This window comes from Myxocyprinus asiaticus, chromosome 6 (assembly GCF_019703515.2).
Source record: "Myxocyprinus asiaticus isolate MX2 ecotype Aquarium Trade chromosome 6, UBuf_Myxa_2, whole genome shotgun sequence".
NCBI lineage: Eukaryota > Metazoa > Chordata > Actinopteri > Cypriniformes > Catostomidae > Myxocyprinus > Myxocyprinus asiaticus.
The window spans coordinates 53,902,635-53,928,776 of NC_059349.1; the positions used below are offsets into that span (position 1 = coordinate 53,902,635).

A 26,142-nucleotide genomic window follows, 5' to 3' on the forward strand; every position below is an offset into this window, starting at 1 on the left:
TTGGGCACAAATCCTCACAATTTTTTAATATCAGAACATTAGATGCATTCAATTAATTTCATGATCCAGAATCAGAGAGAGAGGAAATCACTGTGATTCTGCATTCACAACATAACGGCATGATAAAAATCCTACATATCCTCAGTTTCTCATCGCAAACCTTTACATTAAAATATGCATGAATTTAGTGATCAGAAAAGTCAGACATATTCCAGAAACAGAGTTCCAGACTCAGTATCTTGCAATTCCATACTTCTAAATGGAAAAACACAGATTTCAGTCAAACCTCATGATATCAGATTTATAAATCGTGTTATAATAATTGATATTAATAATAATAATAATAATAATTGAAACTTTATGTTTTAGTATTCTGTGATTGTCTCGTTAGTACAGTGGCAAGAAAAAGTATGTGAACCCTTTGGAATTTCCTGCAGTTATGTATAACTTTGTCTTAAAATCTGGTTTGATCTTTATCTAAGTTACAATAATGAACAAACACAATCTGATTTAACTAATAACACACAAACTATTGTACATATTGAATACATCATTCAAACATTCAGTGTAGGTTGGAAAAAGTATGTGAACCCCTTGGCTAATGACATCAACAAAAGCTAATTAGAGTCAGTAGTTGGCAAACCTGGCATCCAATTAATGAAATGAGATTGGAGTTGTGGGTTAGAGTTACTTTGACTTATAAAAAGCACTCAAACATTCTGAGTTTGCTATTCACAAGAAGCATCTGCTGATGTGGACCATGCCTCGTAAAAAAGGGATCTCAGAAGATCTTGATCAAGAATTGTTGCTTTGCATAAAGCTGGAAAGGGTTACAAAGATATCTGGAAGAGTTTAGATATTCATCTGTCCACAGTTAGACAAACTGTCTATAAATGGAGATGATTTAGTACTATAGGTACTCTCACTAGAAGTGGCCGTCCAGCCAAGATGACTGAAAGGGCACACCACAGAATGCTCAGTGAAGTAAAGAAGAACCCTGGAGTGACAGATAAAGACTTGAAGGAATCATTGGAACCGGTTAACATCTCTGTTCATGAGTCTACTATACAGAAAACATTAAACAGGTATGGTGTCCATGGCAGGACATCACGAAGAAAGCCGCTGCTTTCCAATAAAAACATTGCTGCGCACCTTGACACTCCACAACACTACTGGGAAAATGTTTTGTGGACTGATGAAACTAAGATTGAATTATTTGGGAAGAACACAAAGGACTACATATGGCGTAAACAGGCCACCACATAACAACTTGAAAACATAGTGAAAAGTACGGTGGAGGGAGCATCATGATTTGGGGCTGCTTTGCTCCTTCGGGGCCTGGACCGCTTGCCATCAGAGGGAAAAAGTAATTCCCAAGTTTATCAAGATATCCTACAGGATAATGTCAGGGTGTCTGTGCACCAGCTGAAGCTGAGTAGAAGTTGGGTGATGCAGCAGGACAATGACCCTAAACATCGAAGTAAATCCACTACAGAATGGCTTCAAAAAAAGAAAATCCACTTTTGGAGTGTCCCGGTCAGAGCCCAGACCTTAACCCAATAGAGATGCTGTGGAATGACCTCAAGAGAGACGTTTACACCAGACATCCTAAGAATATGACTGAGCTGAAGCAGCTCTGTAAGGAAGAATGGTGTACAGGTCTAACCTGCAGCTACCGGAAACACTTGATTGAGGTTATTGCTGCTAAAGGAGGATCGACCAGTTATTAAATCCAAGGGTTCACTTACTTTTTCCAGCAGCACTGTGAATGTTTAATGGGATGTGTTCAATAAAGACATGAAAGATAATAACTGTTTGTGTGTTGTTAGCTTAAGCACATTGTGTTTGTCTATACATGTGATCCAATTTCTCATAATGCATAAAAATAAAAAACGCAAATACTGCAGTACAGTATGAAAATCTTCATGTCAAGACAATTTTTTTAACAAAAATCTGGATTAATAAAATCAGCACATCAGTGCAGTACAATTTAAATAATATATTATCATTTTTAGGATTAAATGAAGATTTGTTTTGTGCATTACAGTAGGCTACTACTAAGAATTGGGGAGTGGGGTGTGTCTATTTATTGTGAAAATAATGACACAATGCAGAAACTATAATAGTCCTAAAAACCGGTTTCTTTTTCTTAATATTTTCTTTTTGGTTTCGGTGTAAATATGACCTGGACATGTCCTTGATGTGAAATTTTCGTGAAATTCACCCTGATAATCTTCTTTTTAGAGCATAGATTTCATATAATTCAATACTTCGATACAAAAACTCTATGTCTATGAGTATGAACAAAAAACCAAACTTAATGTGAACATTTGATGCAGTTCTACTTTTTGTATTAGTTGTAATACTAAAACTCATGTAGAGATGATGTAGATGTGTTTATATGTTTAGTTGTAATATATGTTGCTGTTCTCACTTTCTTTTCAGGCACTTGTGCATACATGTGCAAGACGCAAAACACACGTCACAGACAGTAACACGCTACAGGTGAAGAAGACAAACACACACTCTCAATCGATCAGTCGGTGTGCATGACAACATATACTGTACATCAAGTGCAAGTTTAAAGAGAGGCAACAGACAGATCAGTCACTAAAAACAAACAGCCGTACTCCCGTTTAGTTTCTCTAAATATATAGAGATAATTTTACTCCACTGTCATGGGTCAGATGACCTTCCTTTGGTTCTGAGTCACTAAAGGTTAAAAGGTTAACAAGGTTAGTTCACGCAAAAATGAAAATATTTAATTGACACCCTCATGTTGTTCCAAACCTGACTTACTTTCTACTGTGACGCCCATAAGATGATCTTAAGCAGAATGATTACTGTCCTCTATTCCATATAATGAAAGCAAATGGGGACTGACTGAGGCTGCCAAGCTCCAAGAAGGACACCATAAGTCTTCACAAACATGTCTTCTGATGTCATAAGAAAGACTTTGTTAAAGGAACAGAAATTTCAAGTCATTATTCAGAGAAAATCTTCCTCTCGAACCTCATTCTCACTCCTGCGTATTCCAACTTGGCATGTCGCAGTCAGTTACGAGACACGAAAGAACCAACGGCGTTCTGCAACACTGGGGTGACACGTCATCTCGCAGCGCATTTTGAATAATCAAACGCGAATGAGAACATTTGAGAGCTTTTTAGGGTAAGATTTTCAGTGAATAACAGCTTAAATATCTGTCTGTTCCTCACGCAAAGCTATCATATGGCTTCAGAAGGCTTGGAATATAGTATTCGAGTCATATGGACTACTTTGAGACTTTTTGTCATTTTTAGGCCACGTTCACACTACTATGTTTAAGTTTCAAGTAGGGCTGCACAATTTGGACAAAAAGTCGTATTGCGATTATTTTGAAAAATATTGCGATTTGAACAAAACATCAAACAAAAAAACTACGCTCAAAATACTGTAGATTTAAACATTAAATTTTTTTGATAACGCAATTCGATTTTAAGGATTTTTGTTATGAAATTAAAATGGTTATATCTTACGTCTTACAATGAACCAAACTTGGACCTTTTTTACTACAGCCAAAAATATACAAATAAATAAATAAAATAGTAAAACAGAAAATATTCACATTGTACCTGTCAACCGTGTACCTGTTTGGGTCCACTTTGTGATTGGGTTTTTTGTTTTATTTTTGGAACCCAGTCTACTTAATTATTATATAATTGTAATATAACACCTATTATTATTATGCAATATATCAAGCTTTTATTTTGATGGGAAATGCTGTTTCTGGTTGTAGCAGAGTTCACAACATCTGTATAATGTACTACTCATTTTAACATCTCCTCTGTCCACAAATACCCATGGGTTATTTTATTTGCATATTAACTTGTAGCGGCCAAACATATTTGGAACTGCTCAGAATTGAAATGAAAATGAATCCGGAGTGCTTTAAATATAATGCGCTCAGCGCACGTAAGCAAATGGAACCGAACTCATCGCACTTCTGTTACTCTGAGTTACTATGGAGCTCAGAACCGCTCTAAAAACACTGTAATAATACACTAACACAACACAAACCAGACAGAGCAGCACACATAAACTTTGAAGTGAGCAGCACGTGCAAACTATTTATTTATTCAAATATGACTCAAATTACAGCCTTTTACGGTTTTATAATCGCACAAAGTAATTTCAAAATTTTGATTTTATTTTGATTAATTGTGCAGGTCTAGTTTGAAACCTCCGTTTCGGTTTCCTAACATCATATTTTCGAAAGTCTCCCTTTTGGCTAGGGATGCACCGATCCGATACCTGGATCGGTATCAGCTACGATACTAACGTTTTAGACAAATCAGGTATCGGTCCTACGAGCCCGATCCAAATCCAATACTGTGTGTTAGTCATGTTTGTTACTGTCAAGCTCCATAAAAGAAGCATAAAAACACCATTAAAGTAGTCCATATGACTCGTGCATTTATTCAAAGCCACATAGACATGCGATAGATTTGTGAAATCGCAAAACGCTGCGTTTAATAAGTAAATACACAGTATGCATGCGCAGTGCATTTTAGTGAATGGTGCAGCTGTTGACACACATAACGCGCACGCTAGTGAGGCGGTCGCGGCTGTTTTCACATTTGAGCGCTACTCATGAACAACACATCAGATGTAGATGCTCAATAGTTTGGCATCATATGCATTTAGAACAGCACCAGATGAGCATTTTACCAGAATTTGAATAAGAATCTAATTAAACTACTGTGAACAAGCCCACATACAGACACTTACAGGACATCCTGGAGTGTTCTGACAGTCAAAATAAAAGCTCGAGAGTTAAAAGTGCATAACTGAAATATATTACTGTTGTATTTTAAAATTCTAAAAAGTAAATAATAATAATAATAATAATAATGAAAAACAACAACACTAGTATCGGATAGGAATCGATATTGGCCAATAATGAGATTTCAGATATTGGAATCGGAAGAGAAAAGCGGTATCGGTGCATCCCTAGTTTTTGGTTGAGGAAAGCGCCATTCTAGTGTAAATGTAGCTAAATTAAAGCGTTTTCAAACTTAAATGCATTACTGTTGACGCCTGACAGTCACTGGTCACCGTATGCTTTCATCGTATGGAAAGAAGAGCATAAACATTCTGCAAAACATCATCTACAGATGAAGAAACATTGTTAGAAAGGGTTTGGAAAGATGAGTCAATTTTTTTGACTTGTGTGTAACCACAGGCAGAAAGTTGATAAAGCCATTTTTACATATACTGTAGATATTTTACATATACTGTAGAGATATTCCTGTACACAGGAAAATACTGTAAGCATTGCATACCATGTGTGTCCAAAAAGACATTCAGGACAGTAAATATTGCACACAGGACGTCCGGTCTGTGACAGCAGTAGATGCAGGACATTCATTCAGTGTATGCCAAAACACACGTCTGCAAAGTCTTTCATCAGGAAGTCAAAATTTAAACAGTAAACATCACACTTTTGTCAAAACTATTAGGTTTCTGCATTTGAGAGACACCACACTCTCTACTCTTCACTGGCAGCATATGCTTTAGATTAAAAAATTAAACGTCTCTTCCCGTTTTCTTGCGCAACAGGCTCTACGATGTCGCTCATGCATCTTTTTACGAGATGTTTGCACCATCTGATGCCTTGATGCTGCAACGAAACGTCTTTGTTCATCCACTGATGCGAGCTTACTGGAGTGCAGCTGTAATTTCATCTTCTCGTCTCTCTCTGCTGCCCCCTGCGGGCTACCGCGCATTATAACCTAACTGATGAAATTTTCGCAAGAGGATCTGCATCACATCAAAGGTCATGAAGCTAATACCGACTGCGATTGGACCTTTGACCCAGTTCATACTCAGGCCTTTGTAGAGGCCGCGGATGACGCCCTCCTCCGCTACGATCTCCCGCATGGTGCCGGCGATGGTGCTGTAGGTGTGACCGGTGACGCCCGCTGTCTGCATGCGTCTGCGCACCACGTCCAGTGGGTAGGAGGCAGACTGACCGATCAGCCCCGCGCAGGCTCCGAACGCCAGACGCTCGTAAGAGTACGGCTGCGGACGGCCTGTTCGCTCTGAAACAGCGAGAAGAAAGAACAAATCACTCAAGGTTACGAAAAACTACATTTCAAGTGAAAACATAAAAACATGTGCAAAACGGAAACTAATGTGCATCTATGATGTGAAAGACGAGTCACTGAAGGTTCATTCAGATGCACACAACAAGGTTATCATTAAATAAAACTATTACGAAAGCAACAAAAAAAGTGTTAAAATGTAAAAACGTAAGTTTTCAAAAGGACCAAAACAGAACTGCAATCACTGATGGTTACGAGAAAGGTTATGAAAAACTAAATTTCAAGTATAAACTGAAAGACAAGTCACTGAAGTTTTACATAACATGCACAAAGTTATTTTTAAATAAAACTATTACAAAAACAACAAAAATGCATGTTTACTAGAGGCAGACTGATAAATCGGTTTAACCGATTAATTGGTGCCAATAGTTGCTTTTTGGAAGTTTTTTTTTTTTTATTCCTCATTTATTTTTTCCTCATCAATAAACCTCATCTGGTGATGAATTTATACAAAACTCTTCATCTGGTGAATATATAGACCACAAAAAGCTTCATTTGGTAATGAAGCCAAATCTCTGTCATTTCAAAATAAGAGTCCCCGGGGTATTTCAGGCTTGTTTATGGTTATAAGTCCCATGTTATGCAACAAATCTTAATTTTTCTGGTTATAATTTGGATTTTGGTTGCAAAATAAACTGCTTTTAATATTTTATTCATTTTGGACTCTTGAATCCTCAATGTCTGTGCCTGTCATAGTAAGGAAATACCAAGAAATGTATCATTTTATAAATTGATAAAAAAAATTAAAAAAAAATGTAACGTATCGGCCGATTAATCGGTTATCGGCCTTTCCCACCACCTTAGTCATCGGTATCGGCAAATTCCACTAATCGGTCAACCTCTGATGTAATAGTACACCAAAACAAAAATCACAATTAAACTGCACCTATAATGTGCACTACAATACAAAAACTACAAATAATTACACAAACATTTTCCACTTTCGTATTTTAAATCCATTAAAAACTACATTTACATTTAAAAATGTTTTGCATGGGTAGCTCAGCGAGTACTGACGCTGACTATCACCCCTGGAGTCGCGAGTTCGAATCCAGGGCGTGCTGAGTGACTCCAACCAGGTCTCCTAAGCAACCAAATTGGCCCGGTTGCTAGGGAGGGTAGAGTCACATGGGGTAACCTCCTAGTGGTCGCTATAATGTGGTTCTCGCTCTCAGTGGGGCGCGTGGCGAGTTGTGCGTGGATGCCGCGGACAATAGCGTGAAGCCTCCACACGTGCTATGTCTCCGCGGTAACACACTTAACAAGCCACGTGATAAGATGCACGGATTGACGGTCTCAGACACGGAGGCAAATGAGATTCATCCTCCGCCACCCGGATTGAGGCGAGTCACTACGCCACCACGAGGACTTAGAGCGCATTGGGAATTGGGCGTTCCAAATTGGAGAGAAAAGGGGAGAAAAAATTGCCTTTGTATTTTTAAAACAATAAAAAAAAAACTACATTGAATTACACATTAAAGCAATTTTACTTTAATATTTTCAATAAATGAGGAATGTTGTCAGATACATAGTATAATATAATAAAAACAAAGCGGACAGCTTGTACCTGCATGGAGTTTCTTTAGGGTCTCGTAGGTGTAGAAACTGAGCCCAGCGTACGGTATGACGCCCAGTATAGTAGGAGTGAATCCCCTATAGATAGTCTTCAGTCCCTCCTCACGAGAGATACGCACAAACACATGCAGGATGTTACTGTACCTGAGAATAAATTGCACAATGACATCACACAAGAACATTTTAAATGACATTTAGAAGTAAACTGGCTGGTGGTGGTGCATTTTTTAACAGTTAGATGTATACAAAGTCTTCTGTATTTCTTACATCTCTTTGGCCGTGACGGCCATGCGTGCCCGGACCATGTCCAGTGGGTATGTGATCATGGCAGCTGTGGTGCCCGCCAGTGAACCAGCCAGCAGTCTTGGCACAGGAGGTAGAGCTCTGGAAAAGAGGGCACAAACTAACACTGGTAAGAAACTTTCACTATAACTTAAACTGGATGGACAGCAAAAGTTGTTAACATCTAAACCTGTATGTTACTGGAACAGTTACACTTACGCCCGTTTTTTTCTGTAAGGTGCGACGATTACAAAATAATACCGGTATGGCATGCAATGCAGCACTCACTTGCCCTGGAAGCCATAATAATTTCCCAGAATCCTCTTGTACTGCTCATGGGCGCAGAACTGGATGGCAGCGTACGGAATAACACGAACCATAGTGGCCGAGTTTCCCCTCCACAGACTGAAGAATCCATCCTTAAGATATGTGCGGTAAATTAACCTGTACGCCTCCTAAAAACACAACAAACACATTTGTGTGTGCTTCAAAAAAATCTGTGTATGCAATGAAAGCTAATCAAGCGCAATTAAGCTGCCAGTACACTGCCAAAAATAATTTTATTCATCACTATTTTGGACTTGTTTTCAGTAAAAATACCTAAACATCCTTTAAACAAGATAAATTTACTTGGAGCAAAATTACTTAACATATTACGTCTTGTTTGCAAAAACAAAAAAAGTGCAAAATGTTTAACAATTCAAAAGAGAACAAATATTTGCCAATGAGGTATGAAAAATAAACTGAATTTTCCCTTGGTATCATGTTTATTTTTCTAACCCCACTTACAAATGATATATATATATATATATATATATATTTATTTATTAGTGCTGTCGAAGTTAACGCGTTAATGCAAAAATAAAAAGGTTACGTAGTGAAAGCGTAATATGACCCTTCTAATAACCGTTCATGAGAAGCGAGTCCATTCGTGCAGACGTCGCTAATGTCACATGCATTGACCGTCGGGAAAACAGATGGGAGACATTATGCTGATACCTGCGCCAAGCATTTTATCAATGTAGCACAGCAGTAGAACATGTCCGTAAAGCACAGATGGAACTCGGAACTTTGTAACATGATTGCAGAGGCAAGACAGCTGCCATTTGAACACCTGCTTTGCACTGCGAGGCGCGGTGTGAAAGTTGCGACGTGTGGTGCGAGTGGAGGTGTGGTGGGAGCGTGAAATTAAAGTGTGAGCACAAGGCAATCGTCTGTGTGCCGCGACTGCTACCAGGTCCTTGAATAACATAACGTGCCAGTAAAGGCAGCTGGTTGAGTTTCTGGTGCCCCCCTAGGGAGTTGGTGCCCTACGCAGACTGCGTAATATGCGTATAGGGATCGGCGGTACTGATTACTGGCTAACGGAAACCCTACTGCTGTCTCCAAGGTTAGTGATACTGATAGCGCACTAACCAATGCAGAAGTTGAAGACATTACTGGAACCCTGCAGGTAATCTACACAATTGAAACCGGGATCTAAAAATAGTTTTTGATGTATTTTGCACAGAGATGTCAACTGTAAATGACAGATTTTTTGCATGAGTGGTGCAAATAGTCACATGACCAGAGCTATTTAATTCCACTGTGCTCCTGGAAAGATCATGTCTGTCAAAACTCCATAAAAAGAAGCAAATAAATCCTGTCATAATACACTTACAACTACCATATTTGTACATAATTTTAATTGAGTTGTGTTGTGTTCATTTTTCTGTTGTTGGGGTAGGTTTTGTGTGGATGACTGAAAAAAATACGTGGATTAAGCATATTTTGTCCACTCATGTTTTTAAAGATATTGCGATTAATCACAATTAACTACAAAAAAGATGCGATTAATCGCGATTAAATATTTATCGTTTGACAGCCCTAAAAAAAAAAAAATATATATATATAATTTGTAAGTGGGGTTAGAAAAATATATTTATTTTTTTTATCTTTTTTTAAGCATAAATGAGAACATTTGGTAGATTTCTCATATAAAAAAAAAAAAAAAAAAAAAATACGAGAATACATCTTCAATTCTGGTGCATTTTTTGGCTGCTGTCTGCAATTTTTCACACCCAAATTTAAAAGCTTACCTTAAACACTAATTGCAAAAAATTGGTCTCATTTTACAGATTTTTTTTTTTTTTTAAACTAACTTCATAGCATGAAATTCTGGTTCTATTTGTTCTATCTCCTTGCAAAAAGTCTTATTTCATTCCACTAGATGTCAGAGGATTTCAGGCTTCATTTTGTTATTTTATGTGACATAAATGCAAAAAAGATGGTATTCTGTGAAAGATTCAGATTCTAAGCTTTCAAATGATACCAAATATGAGTGACTTAAAGGGATACCAAAAATGAAAATTTTCTCATCATTTACTCACCCTCATGCCATCCCAGATGTGTATGACTTACTTTCTTCAGCAGATAACATTTGAAAAAAAATAGCTCAGTAGGTCCTTATAATGGATGTGGATGGTAACACAATTTGTGATGCTCCAAAAGCACAGACAATCAGCATTAACGTCATCCATATGACTCCAGTGGGTAAATGAATGTCTTATATCGCTTTTGTTGCAAAAAAGATGAATATTTACAGTACTTAAGCAGCAGTGTGCGCATTCACGAGAGGGCTGAGGTCACGCGGTCTCTCGTGTGACGTATTGCCGTTGGCATGTTCACGCGAGAAGTGAGCAGCGCTGTTTACAACTGAGTAGGAGGAATGCTGTACAGACCGAACACCGTAAACAAATTGAAGCAAATTTAAACAAAGATGTCATAAGATTTTTATTTAAGAGGAGATACAAGTTTTTGCACAGCCATACTCATTTGAACATGATGTGATCAGGAGCACAGGGAGATGGAGGAGGCTGGACCAACAAGCCTCAAAGAGACAGAGAGCTCAGATGATGTGGTGGTGCACATGTAGGCAATGCCAGGCAATGCCAACAGTGGTAGAACGCATCTGCTGCCGAATTGAACGTTGCCACGCCATCGCTGGAAAGACCCCGTGACCTCAGCCCTCTCATGAACGCACATACTGCTGCTTAACAGACGCAATGATTTATAGTTAAAAAGCACTTAAATATTGATCTTTCACACCAAAAGCGATCGTATCTCTTTATAAGACATTCATTTAACCACTGGAGTCGTATGGATGACGTTAATGCTGATTGTCTGTGCTTTTTGGAGCATCAAAAATCGAGTTACCATCCACATCCATTATAAGGACCTACTGAGCAGAGATATTTTTCTCCAAATGTGTTCTGTCGAAGAAAGGAAGTCATATACACCTGGGATGGCATGAGGGTGAGTAAATGATGAGAGAATTTTCATTTTTGGGTGAACTACCCCTTTAAGCATCCGGGGACTTTTACAATTTAAGTGTAAACTTTTTGCACGCTTCTCACCCCGCTGGCAGGTCCGTAGATTTTAAGAGGTTTTAAGGATGTTGAGATATTTTTTACTGGAAAACAAGAGTAAAAAAAAATACCAAAAATACCTTTTGAAAGTCAGACATCTTTAAAATTAATGTGCAAACTGCTGGCATGTTACAGCTAATCTTATTCACATTCAAAAGACAGAAAGAAAAAGAAAAACATTCACCTTAGCGGAGAATCTATTCGACGACACTAGAAGAAGAAAGGGATATTTTTTTTAGTGTTTGTGAGGGGGTTTCAAGCTAAAATATGTTTTTAATAAAAACCAACTTTTCAGCAATGATCTACCACTATTGTGGATTACTGCATGTCATTCATTGTACAACTAAAAGGTTTACTTTATTACTGAACTTAACTAACAATCAAACAGGTCACACATTCATGTAAAGTGAGTCACTGTGAGTTAATGAGAGAATGAATTTGTGCCTTGGAAGATGATTTTGGTTCGGTCCAGAGGGGCAACAGCTGTTTTAGCCACGGCCCCTGCAAACGCCCCAGAGAGCAGAGAGTTCAACACCGAACGACCCTGTTTAAAACCCTACACACACACACACACACACACACACAGAGACCATACATTGAGATTAGTTATGGTTCATGAACAGAGCAGTAAACAACTTAATCACCAGCCAAATATTTCTTCCACTAAATCTCAACAAAGAGACTTTACATTGAATTCTGTGAAAACACTTACCGTTGTTGAGGATAAAAAATAAAAAAAAAGGTTAAACAAGTCCAGTGTTAATCAGTAAGATATGTTAATTTAGCACCGGTGTAAACATGTCCAGGCATGCTCTTGGAGCAGATATTGAACGTTGGTTTCTGGGTATGATGCAAGCTTTCATTTCAGGCTTTAGTTTGTAAAGCAGAACAGGTTTAAACTCGCATTTCTAATCTGTGTTTCCACACAGAGACATTTAACCAAACCCCAAATGCCCAAAATGATTGACCAATTTGATGAACACCACTAAAGCAGGAAAATCAGGTTGAGTTGTGTGTGTCAAACTTCAAGTGCCAGCATGCTGAAAGGTTACGTGGCTACAGACCAGACTTGTTTAAACGTCCCAACAAATGAATATATCTACTATAGCAACAGGGGGGAAAAAGATTATGTAGATATTAAGGTACAGATGTAGTTACCCTGATCACAAGATCCACACATGCTAATGTTTTCACAGCATTATCTTATCCTTGGAAGTTCAGTCATTACTGTTATTTAAATTAATAGTTATTAATTTATTCATTTATAATCTTCCTCTCCATAGTATTCAAATCTCAGTCACGCTTCAATCTTGCTGCATCAGGACACAACGTCAATAGCTGTTTCCATCAAAAAATTTTAATGCGCATTTTGGGATATCGCATAAAAACTGCTGGATGGAAACACCAAGATGCAAATAAGTATCCAAAATGTGCATAAAAAATAAAAAAAATGTATATGCTCACTTGGTGGATACATTTTTTATTCAATAAGAAGAAATGCACATAAACTATGATGGAAACACACTTACAGAATAAACTCCTATTGAATTTGTTAGGAATAAAGTTGCACATCAAAACGGTCATGTGACTAGGGTTGCCACCCGTCCCATAAAATACAGGATAGTCCCGTAGTTAAAGAAAAAATTATGTATCCCGTATTGAATCAATACGGGACATGATTTGTCCCGTATTTAAGCTGGTCAGATGGCGTCACGGTGAAATCGTTCCAGATTGCCAATTTAACATTGATATAAGTTGGAAAATGTGCCTATGGTGGGTAAGGGACCGTCCACAAATGGTGATAAAACTGGATTTATTTCAATATAAATGTTCAATAAGATCAAACAATGTATGAATACAATCACTGAGTCATAAAGACAAGGACGGGTGAAGGACGGAAAAGAAAATACATATAAACCAACCAAAATATAGTATACATAAGATAAAAGGAGGCAAATTATATTATATATTAACGGGGGCCTGGGTAGCTCAGTGGTAAAAGACGCTGGCTACCACCCCTGGAGTTCGCTAGTTCGCTAGTTCGCTAGTTCGAATCCCAGGGTGTGCTGAGTGACTCCAGCCAGGTCTCCTAAGCAACCAAACTGGCCCAGTTGCTAGGGAGGGTAGAGTCACATGGGGTAACCTCCTCGTGGTCACTATAATGTGGTTCATTCTCGATGGGGCGCGTGGCGAGTTGAGCGTGGATGGCGTGAAGCCTCCACACGTGCCATGTCTCCGTGGCAACGTGCGGAAGCAGCTGGGATTCGTCCTCCGCCACTCGGATTGAGGCGAGTCACTACGTGATCATGAGGACTTAAAAGCACATTGGGATTTGGGCATTCCAAATTGGGTGGGAAAAAAATAAATAAATAAAAAATAAATAAATAAATTGGTCGTGACCCCCCCCTTATTTTAAAACGTTTTTTAAAATGTGGCAACCCTACATGTGACTGAAAAACTCGTTCATTAAATGGACTAACCGGCGGGCCAATCATCGCATCTGAAATGTTGCTCTGGTCATCCTGAAATAACACTGTTGAGAAAATCCAAAGCCTACAAAGAGTTTGCAGGGCAAATAAGTCAAAAATATGAACTGTACGGAAGAGAAGGTTTATTGACACTTCTGAAAAATATCTTATAGATCCACACGGTATAGTCATAAGGATGGATGAACGCACATATATAGTGCTCCTAGAAGCGTGACGCGCTGTCGCTCTCAAACGTGAGACAAAGTTCTTTACAGTGTTTTGTCTGTGTGCTCTAAACCGCCAGTATTTTATTAATAAAACACTCACAGTTGTGCTGAGTGACTCCAGCCAGGTCTCCTAAGCAACCAAATTGGCCCGGTTGCTAGGGAGGGTAGAGTCACATGGGGTAACCTCCTCGTGGTCGCGATTAGTGGTTCTCGCTCTCGGTGGGGTGTGTGGTGAGTTGTGCGTGGATGCCGCGGACAATAGCGCGAAGCCTCCACACGCGCTACATCTCCGTGGTAACGTGCTCAACAAGTCACGTGATAAGATGCGCGGATTGACGGTCTCAGACGTGGAGGCAACTGAGATTTGTCACTACGCCACCACGAGGACTTGGAGCGCATTGGGAATTGTGCATTCCAAATTGGAGAGGAAAAAAAAAAAAGTGTATTATTAAGATAATGCCCACGCACAACTCGCCACACGCCCCACCGAGAGCGAGAACCACATTATAGCGACCACGAGGAGGTTACCCCATGTGACTCTACCCCCCTAGCAACTGGGCCAAATTGGTTGCTTAGGAGACCTGACTGGAGTCACTCAGCACGCCCTGGATTCGAACTCGCGATTCCAGGGGTGGTAGTCAGCATCTTTACTCGCTGAGGTACCCAGCTCCCCATGCTTTTTAATTCGTAACAGGAGATGATCCCAATTCAAATGACCTCAAACACAACATAATATGATGAGTAGATCTTGAAATATTCCTCAGAGTGTACATGGAAAGCCGATGCACAAAGAGGGCGCTCTACACACATTATGTGTGTGTGTGTGTGCGTTCATGCATGTGTGTGTCTGCAAACACACATGCACATATGTGCCCATCTAATGGATGGGCATGCTCCTGAATGCTCAATTTTTCCTCGCTCTTTTTTTTTTTTTATAAACCTTACCATTCATTTCCAATGGTGGGTCATTTTGACCAGGGAACACCACAGGTGTAACTAAATTAAAACCAATAAAATTTTATGAAAATAGTCTACATTTCTTTTGCGTGTTCAGATGTCCTGTGTGAACAAAGTAATGGGATTTTAATCCACAATTTTTAGTTTTTTAATCTTTTAGATTTCATTGGATCAGAATGACTGAAATTCATTAAGCTTCATTCTTTCGATTGAAGATCTGGTCCATGACATATAAACTGCGTAGATGTGTATAACTTTCTTTCTTCTGCTGAACACAAATGAAGATTTTTAGAAGAATATCTCAGCTCTGTTGGTCCATACAATGCAAGTGAATGGTGCTGACAGCTCTGAAGCTCCAAAAGCACATAAATGCAGCATAAAAGTAATCCATAAGACTCTAGTGGTTTAATCCATGTCTTCAGAGATAATATGAAAGGTGTGGGTGAGAAAAAGATCAATATTTAAATCCTTTTTTACTATAAATCTCCACTTAAATTTTCATTCTTCTTCTTTTGTTTTTGGCGATTTGCATTCTTCGTGCATATCGCCACCTACTTGGCAGGGAGGAAAATTTATAGTAAAAAAATGACTTAAATATTGATCTGTTTCTCACCCACATCTATCATATCACTTCTGAAGACATGGATTAAACCACTGGAGTTTTATGGATTACTTTTATGCTGCCTTTATGTGCTTTTTGGAGTGTCAAAGTTCTGGCCACAATTCACTTGCATTGACTTTTTTTGTGTTTTGCAGAATATAGTCATAAACATCTGGAATGACACGAAGGTGAGTAAATGATTACAAAATTTCATTTTTAAGTGTAATATTCACTGGAACTAAACAGTGCAACTTTTTCTCTGCTATGATCAGGTTTAGAAGAGAGTATTCTTACCTCTGACTGGCTGGAGGAGGGGCGTGGCAGCACCTCGCCCTGTGTGAGCGCCCCCTGGCGTCCCTGAACTGCATTACCCATGCCAACCTCACCCATTCATACACACCAGCACACAGGAGGGCTCGCTGGCTGGACACAAAAACACACACCTAGCAAGACACAAGAAAGTAAACATTAGTACATAACACTAATAAGACAACGCTGATTTATTAAACTACCTGAAATCTCATTGGCTGACATTATAAAAAACTGACGGGGTCATTTTTCATCCCAAATAATAAAGAAAGAAAGAATAAAGTATACTTTTCTTGAAGAAAATGAAGCATATTTTAGGCAAATTTAGACGTTTTAATTTGTAGCATCATTTTTATGTCAATTAAGTACATTTTGTTGTAATGCCTTTATGCCGATTTAAATGTTAGACTTATTTGAATAATAATTTGGAAGTAAAATGTGCTTAATTGTCATGAAAATACAGTTTAGGCCCTTAAAAACAGCCTCATTTTGTTTATGCAAAACATATTATTCGTTCTATTGATTTTGGAATGAAATGTGACCTGGACTTGTTTTTGAGAGATCTAAACAAAGGACTGTTCATCATGTCAGGCCAATTTCACCTCTGTAGGATTATATGTCAAATATTACCATTATCAGAGCATTTCCATTTCAAGACAGCTTCAACATTAATGATAAATACTGAATTAATCTCTCGAGGGATCCTGTGTTAAACCAACAGCTCTGAGAAAAATGAAAATCAATGCAAGAAAATCCAATTGACTTGCACACTCAGGTCAGAGAAATATGACGTGTCGACAGAAATCCAGTCTCACAGAATGGCCTGGATCAAATAACAGATCGAGTTCTAATAATAGCACAAATGTGGAATTATTCATGGTCTGGACAGGCGAGATATGAACAGGCTGACAAATACATACTACTTTATTTAGCTTCTTGAATATATTCTAAAGATAGCCCTAATTCATATACAAACTAATTGACTTAATTTCAAATAAAAAAAATAAGACAAAAGGTCTGAAATATCCCAAGATCCACAACGTGAACTCAAATATGCATCTTGTATGAAGTTATTTCACGTATACACTTACGTGAAAAACAGGCTTCATCTGCACCGAGCAAATGCGTTAAAGCGTATCAAGTGCCGGACGGCAGTTTCAGCGGCCCGAGAGCACAAATTTAGCTGCATGTGCTTTACTTGAATCAATCTTAGGATTTAAGAATCGACATAGATATCGTTCAAATGAAGAACGTGATGCATCGGAAATTCAATATTTTTACCTACCCCTATTGTGAACCAAAAAATAAATACAATTATAGACCATAGCGTGGCATAACTCAATATTTCAAAATCTGGAACACTGTTTTCTGCCCATGTGATCATAAATGAAGTGACCCGTCATACATCATAATCTCTCTCTCGCTTGATTTCACCCCCACTGCGCTTTTTTCTACACTGTTTACAGGGTTCACACAAGATCCTTAAACTGCTTTTAGAAATGTAAATACTGGAATACCTGGAAAATCGCCTTGTTTTAATGAAAAGTGCTTGAGATTAAAGCGGATCGTTTCCTCCATGTAATGTGTGTCCATCAAAGATGAGGCGACTCCACTTTCATTGAATAATGTGTCTTAATATTTTTTCTGTTCTTTACAGTCAGATAAAAAAAAAAAGTTAAAATATTCATTTTACTCTCGCGCAGCACGGATGTGCGAGAGATTCTCGTTGATGTTCGCTGAACCGGAACACTGCGAGTCGCTCGTTGAACTCTTAAAGTGACAGTAACCTTTTTAGTGTTTCTTATGCAAATGAATGTAAACTCAGTGTTATTACTTGTAAATTATACACATTATTTCAAACAGTGATAGCTCATATCATTATTATATATACAATTTCATGATATAATGTTAATTAATATATATGTATATTTTTATAAAGTTAAATTTAGCTAATAATAATGATGACAAACAAATGATTAAAATATAAATATTCACTTTCACATACTTTTTCAGAACAGGTTTTGTTCAGTTCTATTGCTTGTTCTGCACCTGATCAGTCTGAATGTAGCCCACTATTTATGAAAGCTTATTTGTTTGTGATCTTTTCTTATAGAGAAACTCTTATTATTTAAACTTTGAGCATTTATTTCATGTATTAAAGAACTTTATTTTGATGAGAAATTATAATGAGCATTTTGCTCAATGTTTCAGAAAATAAACAATTTCTGTAAAATTTTGTCATTCAAGAGTTTTTATATCGAATCCAGATTGTACTGAATCATGAACCTCATATCGTATATTGAACCGAATAGTGCCAACCATAACTATATCTGTAATATATACACACACACACACACACACTATATACAGTGCATTCAGAAAGTATTCAGACCCCTTCATTTTTTTTTCTTCACATTTTATGTTGCAGCCTTATGCTAAAATGCTTTAAATTATTTTTTCACAACAATCTACACTCCATACCCCATAATGACAAAGAAAAAAAAACAGACTTTGCAAGTTTATTAAAAAGAATATATATATATCACATTGACATAAGTATTCAGACCCTTTGCTATGACACTTGAAATTTAGTTCAGGTGCATCCCGTTCCTCTGGATCATCTTTGAGATGTTTCTACACTTTGTACATGATTTGGAAAGCCACACTTTCTAAGATTTCACAGCTGAAAATGCATATCAGAGCAAAAACCAAGTCATGAGGTCAAAGGAACTGCCTGCAGAGCTCAGAGACAGGATTGTGTTGAGGCACAGATCTGGGGAAGGCTACAAAACATTTTGGCTGCATTGAAGGTTCCCAAGAGCACAGTGGCCTCCATAATTCTTAAATTGAAGAAGTTTGGAACAACCAGGACTTTTCCTAGAGCTGGCCGCCCTGCCAAACTGAGCAATCGGGGGAGAAGGGCCTTGGTAAGAGAGGTGACCAAGAACCCGATGGTCACTCTGGTTGAGCTTCAGAGATCATGTGTGGAGATGTGAGAAACTTGCAGAAGGACAACCATCACTGCAACACTCCACCGATCTGGGCTTTACGGCAGAGTGTCCAGACGGAAGCCTCTCCTCAGTGCAAGACACATAAAAAAGCACCTAAAGGACTCTCAGACTGTGAGAAACAAGATTCTCCGGTCTGATGAAACGAAGATTGAACTGTTTGGTCTCAATTCCAAACGTCATGTCTGGAGGAAACCAGGCACCGCTCATCACCTGCGCAATACCATCCCAACGGTGAATCATGGTGGTGGTAGCATCATGCTGTGGGGATGTTTTTCAGCAGCAGGAACTGGGAGACTAGTCAGGATCGAGGGAAAGATGAATGCAGCAATGTACAGAGACATCCTTGATGAAAACCTCCTCCAGAGCACTCTGGACCTCAGACTGGGGCGAAGGTTCATTTTCCAACAGGACAATGACCCTAAACACACAGCCAAGACAACGCAAGAGCGGGACAACTCTGTGAATGTCCTTGAGTGGCCCAGCCAGAACCCAGACTTGAACCCAATCGAACATCTCTGGAGACACCTGAAAATATCTGTCCACCGACGGTCCCCATCCAACCTGACAGAGCTTGAGAGGATCTGCAGAGAAGAATGGCAGAAAATCTCCAAATCCTGGTGTGCAAAGCTCAAAAAGACTTTAGGCTGTAATCGCTGCCAAAGGTGCGATATATATGGTTTTACGATATCTAAATTCCCATACAAAATTCTATAAAGGCTTTAATAACATGTAGTTACTAACGTAGGGTACACTAGCTTAGCAGGCTAATCGATTAACTATAAACTAACTGAAAACACTTAAATGGACCAATCGCAGCTTTGGTTGTGACACATGATTTATAATTATACAGATATCATTTTCAAGAAATATTACACCCAAAAAACAATAAAATAAAAAAAAAAAAAAAAAAAAGAGCCTGACAGACATATTAACTATATGTGTGCAAAGATTACAGTATAAAGGTTTGAAACAACATGAAGTTGAGTAAATGACAGAATTAAGAATCTGTCATTCTTTTAATTTACTTAATTCAACATTTAAGATTACATACATCAACAAGTGATATTTTAAAATTAATTATCATGCACTGTAGAAAAGTTACTGTTGTTGTAGCGCCTCTAATGAAAATTTCACCAGGAAACTGCCACGATACATAGAACGAACCATGTTCTAGTAACGTGATTCTCTGAGACCAGGTTGGATTTGTAGCTCTATTCTCAGTGTGACCGCAGGAGGGTAAAGGTGAGCTGGAAAGAGAGACTCTCTGGGTGAAAGGTCCTTCACTGACACACATTCAGTGCAACAGTACAACACTTCAGGCCCGTTAAACTCCTGTAGAGGCACAAACTTAAAATGATGCATGGCTCCACTTGCTTACATGTGACACATTCACTAAAGCGGAGCTCTTGCTGAGATGAGAAACATCAGAGTACTGTTGAGCAATGTTTAGTTAGACACAGAGTAATTTAATAAAAATAAACTTAAAGGGTGGAATTTCAAAAATAATGCCTGTTATTTACCAACAGAAAGTCTCACCCCGCACTCAGAGCATTGGTTGAGCCAGTGTTGTTATAGAGCCCAACAGTGCCTGATCACTTTTTCAGCCACCTTGGGAAGTATTTTTCATATTCATTTGTTTTTTCCATAGGGATTTAATAAAATCCTCAATAATAGAGCTGTAAGCCATGAGCCAAACCATCCAGCTCCAAGGTGTATCGCAATAAGCAAAAAAAGTGTTTGAAAATCAGACAAAAAGACAAAGACTTTGTACTTAACGTCTTTAATGAGGGAATGAACTACAATCCCCATGAAGCATTGTGAATGACGTAATCAAATAAAAAAGGTGGAAAAATGTACAAAAACTGATTTAACGTTGTTCATTCTAAGGATAGAAGCAGCAGGCTATATTGAAACTATATAGCACAATATTGACATATACAAATATACAAGTAGTTTGAGAGTGGGCGGTCACTGCTGAGCTCTTTTGGTGCGCTTTGTTTGCTGCAATTCTGATTGGTGGGTCCTTCTTTTCATGATCATGTGTAGTGTAGTTCTTCAATAGGTATTCCGCTATTAAACACTTTTTTTTTTTTAAATAAAGCTGAAATAATGCAGACTTACAGTGGCAAGAAAAAGTATGTGAACCCTTTGGAATTAGCTGGTTTTCTGCATTAACTGGTTATAAAAAGTGATCTAATCTTCATCAAAGTCACAAGTATAGACAAACACAATGTGTTCAAGCGAACAACACACAACCAATTATAATCTTTCATGTCTTTACTGAACACATCCCATTAAACATTCACAGTGCTGCTGGAAAAAAAATTAAATGCTCTTTTTTTTTAACAGCCAGGAATGTTCTTTGCAATAATATGAAGGTGCTGAATGGTTTATGTATTTTTTGCGCCCTCTTGTGGACTAAGGAAACAACATCAATTTAAAAATCAGCTGACAATCATATTTAAGGTAAAAATTCAAATGTTGTTTTTCTGCTCAATTGACAGCCCTATCATGTAGGATATCACGATAAACTTGATCATGTCAAGCAGTCCATGCATCGAAGCAGCCCCAAATCATGATGCTCCCTCCACCACACTTCACCGTTGGGATGATGTTTTCATGTTAGTACGTGGTGCCCTTTTTACGCCATCTGTAGTGCTGTGCGTTCTTCAAACAATTCAACCTTAATTTCATCAGTCCACAAAATATTTTCCCAGTAGCGTTGTGGAGTGTCAAGGTGCGCAGCAATGTTTTTTTGTTGGAAAGCAGCAGCTTTCTTCGTGGTGTCCTGCCATGAACACCATGCCCGTTTAATGATTTCCATGTAGTAGACTCATGAACAGAGATGTTAACCTGTTCCAATGATTCCTTCAAGTCTTTAGCTGTCACTCTTGGGTTCTTCTTTACCTCATTGAGCATTCTGTGGTGTGCTCTTTGAGTACTGTGGTCTGGGCTGAACGATTAACCAAAATATAATCGAAATCGCAATATGACCCATTGCGATTTTCAAACTGCGAGGGCTGCAAATTAATTAAATAAGTAAATAGTCTCAACACCCTGCCCACTGTGCTGCGCCTATGTGCACGTCTGTTTTGTCTGTAGTGTTTAGTGCTGTCTTAAATACAACGGGATCATTGTATTACACATGTGGTTTCAGAGTGGTTCATAAACACAAACTCCATCTAGTTCAATTAGGTGTGTGTGGTGATGGGGGCGTGGTCGTGTGTCTGTTTGCGGAAGAGAGGGTGTGGTGTGGCTCATCAAGCTGGTTGGCATAATTTCTAACAGCTGTTTCTCATTACAGTGATGGCAGAGAGAGCCCTTAAAAGCAGCCAAACATGCCAGACAAGACAGAGAGAGAACGACACGAGTGTGCAGCGTTGACGTGCCTCATGTGCATCACTGAGTTTCGAGAACTTTATTATTTGAAGAAGTTTCTGTTTATTGAGAGTGTTGAATGGCACCAACAATCATGCCATGGTCCAGATCATATTTTTTCCCCATTCTGATGGTTGATGTGAACATTAACTGAAGTTCCTGACCCGTATCTGCCTGATTTTATGCACTGCACTGCTGCCACACGATTGGCTGATTAGATAATCACATGGGTGATTGTTGGTGCCAGACGGGCTGGATTGAGTATTTCTTGGATACAGTAATTTGTGTGTTATTAGTTCAAACAGATTGTGTTTATCATTGTAACTTAGATGAAGATCAAAACAGATTGTAAGACAAATGTATACATAAATACACATTATTCCAAAGGGTTCACATTCTTTTTCTTGCCACCGTATGGCCTGAATAGAAGCATATACCATCGATTAACAACCTCGGAGCTCACGGTAGGTCAGTCTTTAAATGTTTTGATGTTTTGGTTAATAACAATTCCACTTTGGAAAAAATGAACAGGATTCTTACTTCTGGATCCATTGCTGCATTTTGGGCTGGTCGTGATTCTCAAACAAACAGAGCAATGTTTTAAAAGTGCCACAATGTATCTATTAATAAAGTACTTATAAAAGTTGATGATTAGATTGCCACGGCAACGGAGAGCAGGGTCTGTGCCGAATTGGACACTGTCCAATACCCCCCTTCAGTCTCCCACAGTCTCTTTTATGTTCCTTGTGGATCAGATGACAGTTCCACTGAAAGTCTTTTGTGATATATCCAAGGATCAGAACAGATAACCCCAAAAAAATTAAAAAATAACAACAACATTGAAGTCAGAAGTTTACATACACCTTAGCCAAATACATTTAAACTCAGTTTTTCACAGTTCCTGACATTTAATCGTAGAAAATATTCCCTGTCTTAGGTCAGTTAGGATCACTACTTTATTTTAAGAATGTGAAATGTCAGAATAATAGGAGAGAGAATGATTTATTTCAGCTTTTATTTCTTTCAACACATTCCCAGTGGGTCAGAAGTTTACATACACTTTGTTAGTATTTGGTAGCATTGCCTTTAAATTGTTTAACTTGGGTCAAATGTTTTGGGTATCCTTCCACAAGGATACCCAAGTGAGTCAGGTTTGTAGGCCTCCTTGTTCGCACATGCTTTTTCAGTTCTGCCCACAAATTTTCTATCGGATTGAGGTCAGGGCTTTGTGATGGCCACTCCAATACCTTGACTTTGTTGTCCTTAAGACATTTTACCACAACTTTGGAGGTATGCTTGGGGTCACTGTCCATTTGGAAGACCCATTTGTGACCGAGCTTTAACTTCCTGGCTGATGTCTTGAGATGTTGCTTCAATATATCTACATAATTTTCCTTCCTCATGATGTCATCTATTTTGTGAAGTGCACCAGTCCCTCCTGCAGCAAAGCACCCCCACAACATGATGCTGTCACCCCCATGCTTCACGGTTGGAATGGTGTTCTTCGGCTTGCAAGCCTCACCCTTTTTCCTCCAAACATAACGATGGTCATTATGGCCAAACAGTTCAATTTTTGTTTCATCAGGCCAGAGGACATTTCTCCAAAAAGTAAGATCTTTGTCCCCATGTGCACTTGCAAACTGTAGTCTGGCTTTTTTATGGTGGTTTTGGAGCAGTGGCTTCTTCCTTGCTGAACAGCCTTTCAGGTTATGTCGATATAGGACTCGTTTTACTGTGGATATAGATACTTGTCTACCTGTTTCCTCCAGCATCTTCACAAGGTCCTTTGCTGTTGTTCTGGGATTGATTTACACACCAAACTACGTTCATCTCTAGGAGACAGAATGCATCTCCTTCCTGAGCGGTATGATGGCTGCGTGGTCCCATGGTGTTTATACTTGCGTACTATTGTTTGTACAGATGAACATGGTACCTTCAGGCATTTGGAAATTGCTCCCAAGGATGAATCAGACTTGTGGAGGTCCACAATTATTTTTCTGAGGTCTTGGCTGATTTCTTTTGATTTTCCCATGATGTAAAGCAAAGAGGCACTGAGTTTGAAGGTAGGCCTTAAAATACATCCACAGGTACGCCTCCAATTCAGTACAACTCCTATCAGAAGCTAATTGGTTAACAGCCTAAAGGCGTGACATCATTTTCTGGAATTTTCCAAGCTGCTTAAAGGCACAGTTAACTTGGTGTATGTAAACTTCTGACCCACTGGAATTGTGATATAGTCAATTAAAAGTGAAACAATCTGTCTGTAAACAATTACTCATGTTATGCACAAAGTAGTTGTCCTAAATGACTTGCCAAAACTATAGTTTGCTAATATTAAATCTGTGGAGTGACTTCATACTAAGTGAGTGTAAACTTCTGACTTCAGCTGTATATGCAAACACATTATATGCATTGCTTTAAAAGAGTGGTGACATCACACATAATGTTTACAATGCACAATGTATTCGTCTAGACTGTTTGGCCTGGGAAAACCACAGAAATTCAACACTAAATAATTCACATAGCAAGAGAGACTAGAAATGTCACTACAGCTGACTTGAAATGGAATACTAGTACACTGTATACTGCGCAGCATACATTAAATGCTGTATTCTATTTTTAAAAATAGCATGTTCATTTGCATACTACATAAAGTATGCATACTATACTGCAGACATAGCAAAAGTAGTATGGTAGATGTCCATTTTCTGTCTTTTTAAGTTGTAAGAAGACATAAAGTGCATTTAGAATTGCTCAAGTTAAAGATTACATCACTAAAACGATGTCAAGATTCTAGTACAATGTTCTGCAAAGTCAACAGACCCTTAAGCCATGATGTTGCAACTACATCTGATCATGCAGACATCAAATGTACAAGACTAGTCAACACCAACAACAGAACACAATGAGAACTTCCACTGTTTATCTAGAAGTTTTTTAGCTTTAGCCTGTTAGCACAACAACTGTTATGTGGTATTAAAATGAAGCTTTTGGCTTACCTTATTCTCTGACCGCACCTGTTGTAGGTCTCTACTCGAATTCAGGAGGAAACACGCCGACTTTATCGGGCTCTGATCGCAGTTTGACGAAACATTCCCCTGAAGTTTGTCTGCTAACCTCATACGCACACAAATACGGACTGATAAAGTACAGTCACCATCCACTTACATAAACAGCAGTCAGTCACTATCCACTTCCTCACCAAAACCCGCTCAAATCACACTGCACCCGCGACTGCAGGGCTTCATGTTGCCGGAGAGAGCTGTTTAAAGACCTTTCGTGTCACTTTCACGTCTGCTGCTGTGACTTTGAACTGGTAAACTTGCACATTTCACTCTGTCTCGCGACTGCTGTCACACGCGCACGCGGGCGTTGAAGGGCGAGTTCAGGTGCATCATGGGACTTGTAGTCTAGCGCGGGAGCGAGCTTAAAGTGGATAGGCTCGCGCGGGGGGCGTCAAAGGGAGTAAACAGTAGAGAGGGTGGGATCTCAAGTTGGGGAAAAGAAAGCATTTATGTTCAAGTTTTAAATATTATGGTTCTAACTCTTTATTTCACCTTAGTACCGTGGTCTTTTGAGCACAGTCGATTCTATGATTTCAATCTTAAGGGGTCGATGTGCACATTTAATGTATTCCAAACATATATTATTGATATAGACAAATCAAATATTATTGTAACTGTCTATTTATTGGCAACACATTTCATCTGTCCTAATCATTCCTTTTTTAAGCTGTATTTATTATGTCCTGATCACCCGATTTTGCGATAACAACCCTTCAGTT

The 26,142-nt window shown here is 38.6% G+C and overlaps 1 protein-coding gene across 1 annotated transcript; it reads right to left on the reverse strand.

Moving 5' to 3' along the window:
• On the reverse strand, nucleotides 1-25,734 carry LOC127443041 (mitochondrial coenzyme A transporter SLC25A42). The gene is made up of 8 exons (XM_051701519.1): nucleotides 25,358-25,734; nucleotides 15,955-16,103; nucleotides 11,852-11,963; nucleotides 11,592-11,617; nucleotides 8,289-8,455; nucleotides 7,986-8,102; nucleotides 7,711-7,862; nucleotides 1-6,080 (listed from the first exon to the last, which is right to left on the reverse strand). The coding sequence occupies exons 2-8, from the start codon at nucleotides 16,048-16,050 to the stop codon at nucleotides 5,755-5,757; spliced, it is 996 nt and encodes a 331-aa protein (XP_051557479.1). The 5' UTR covers nucleotides 16,051-16,103; nucleotides 25,358-25,734; the 3' UTR covers nucleotides 1-5,754.
• Between the last annotated feature and the right edge of the window lie 408 nt (nucleotides 25,735-26,142).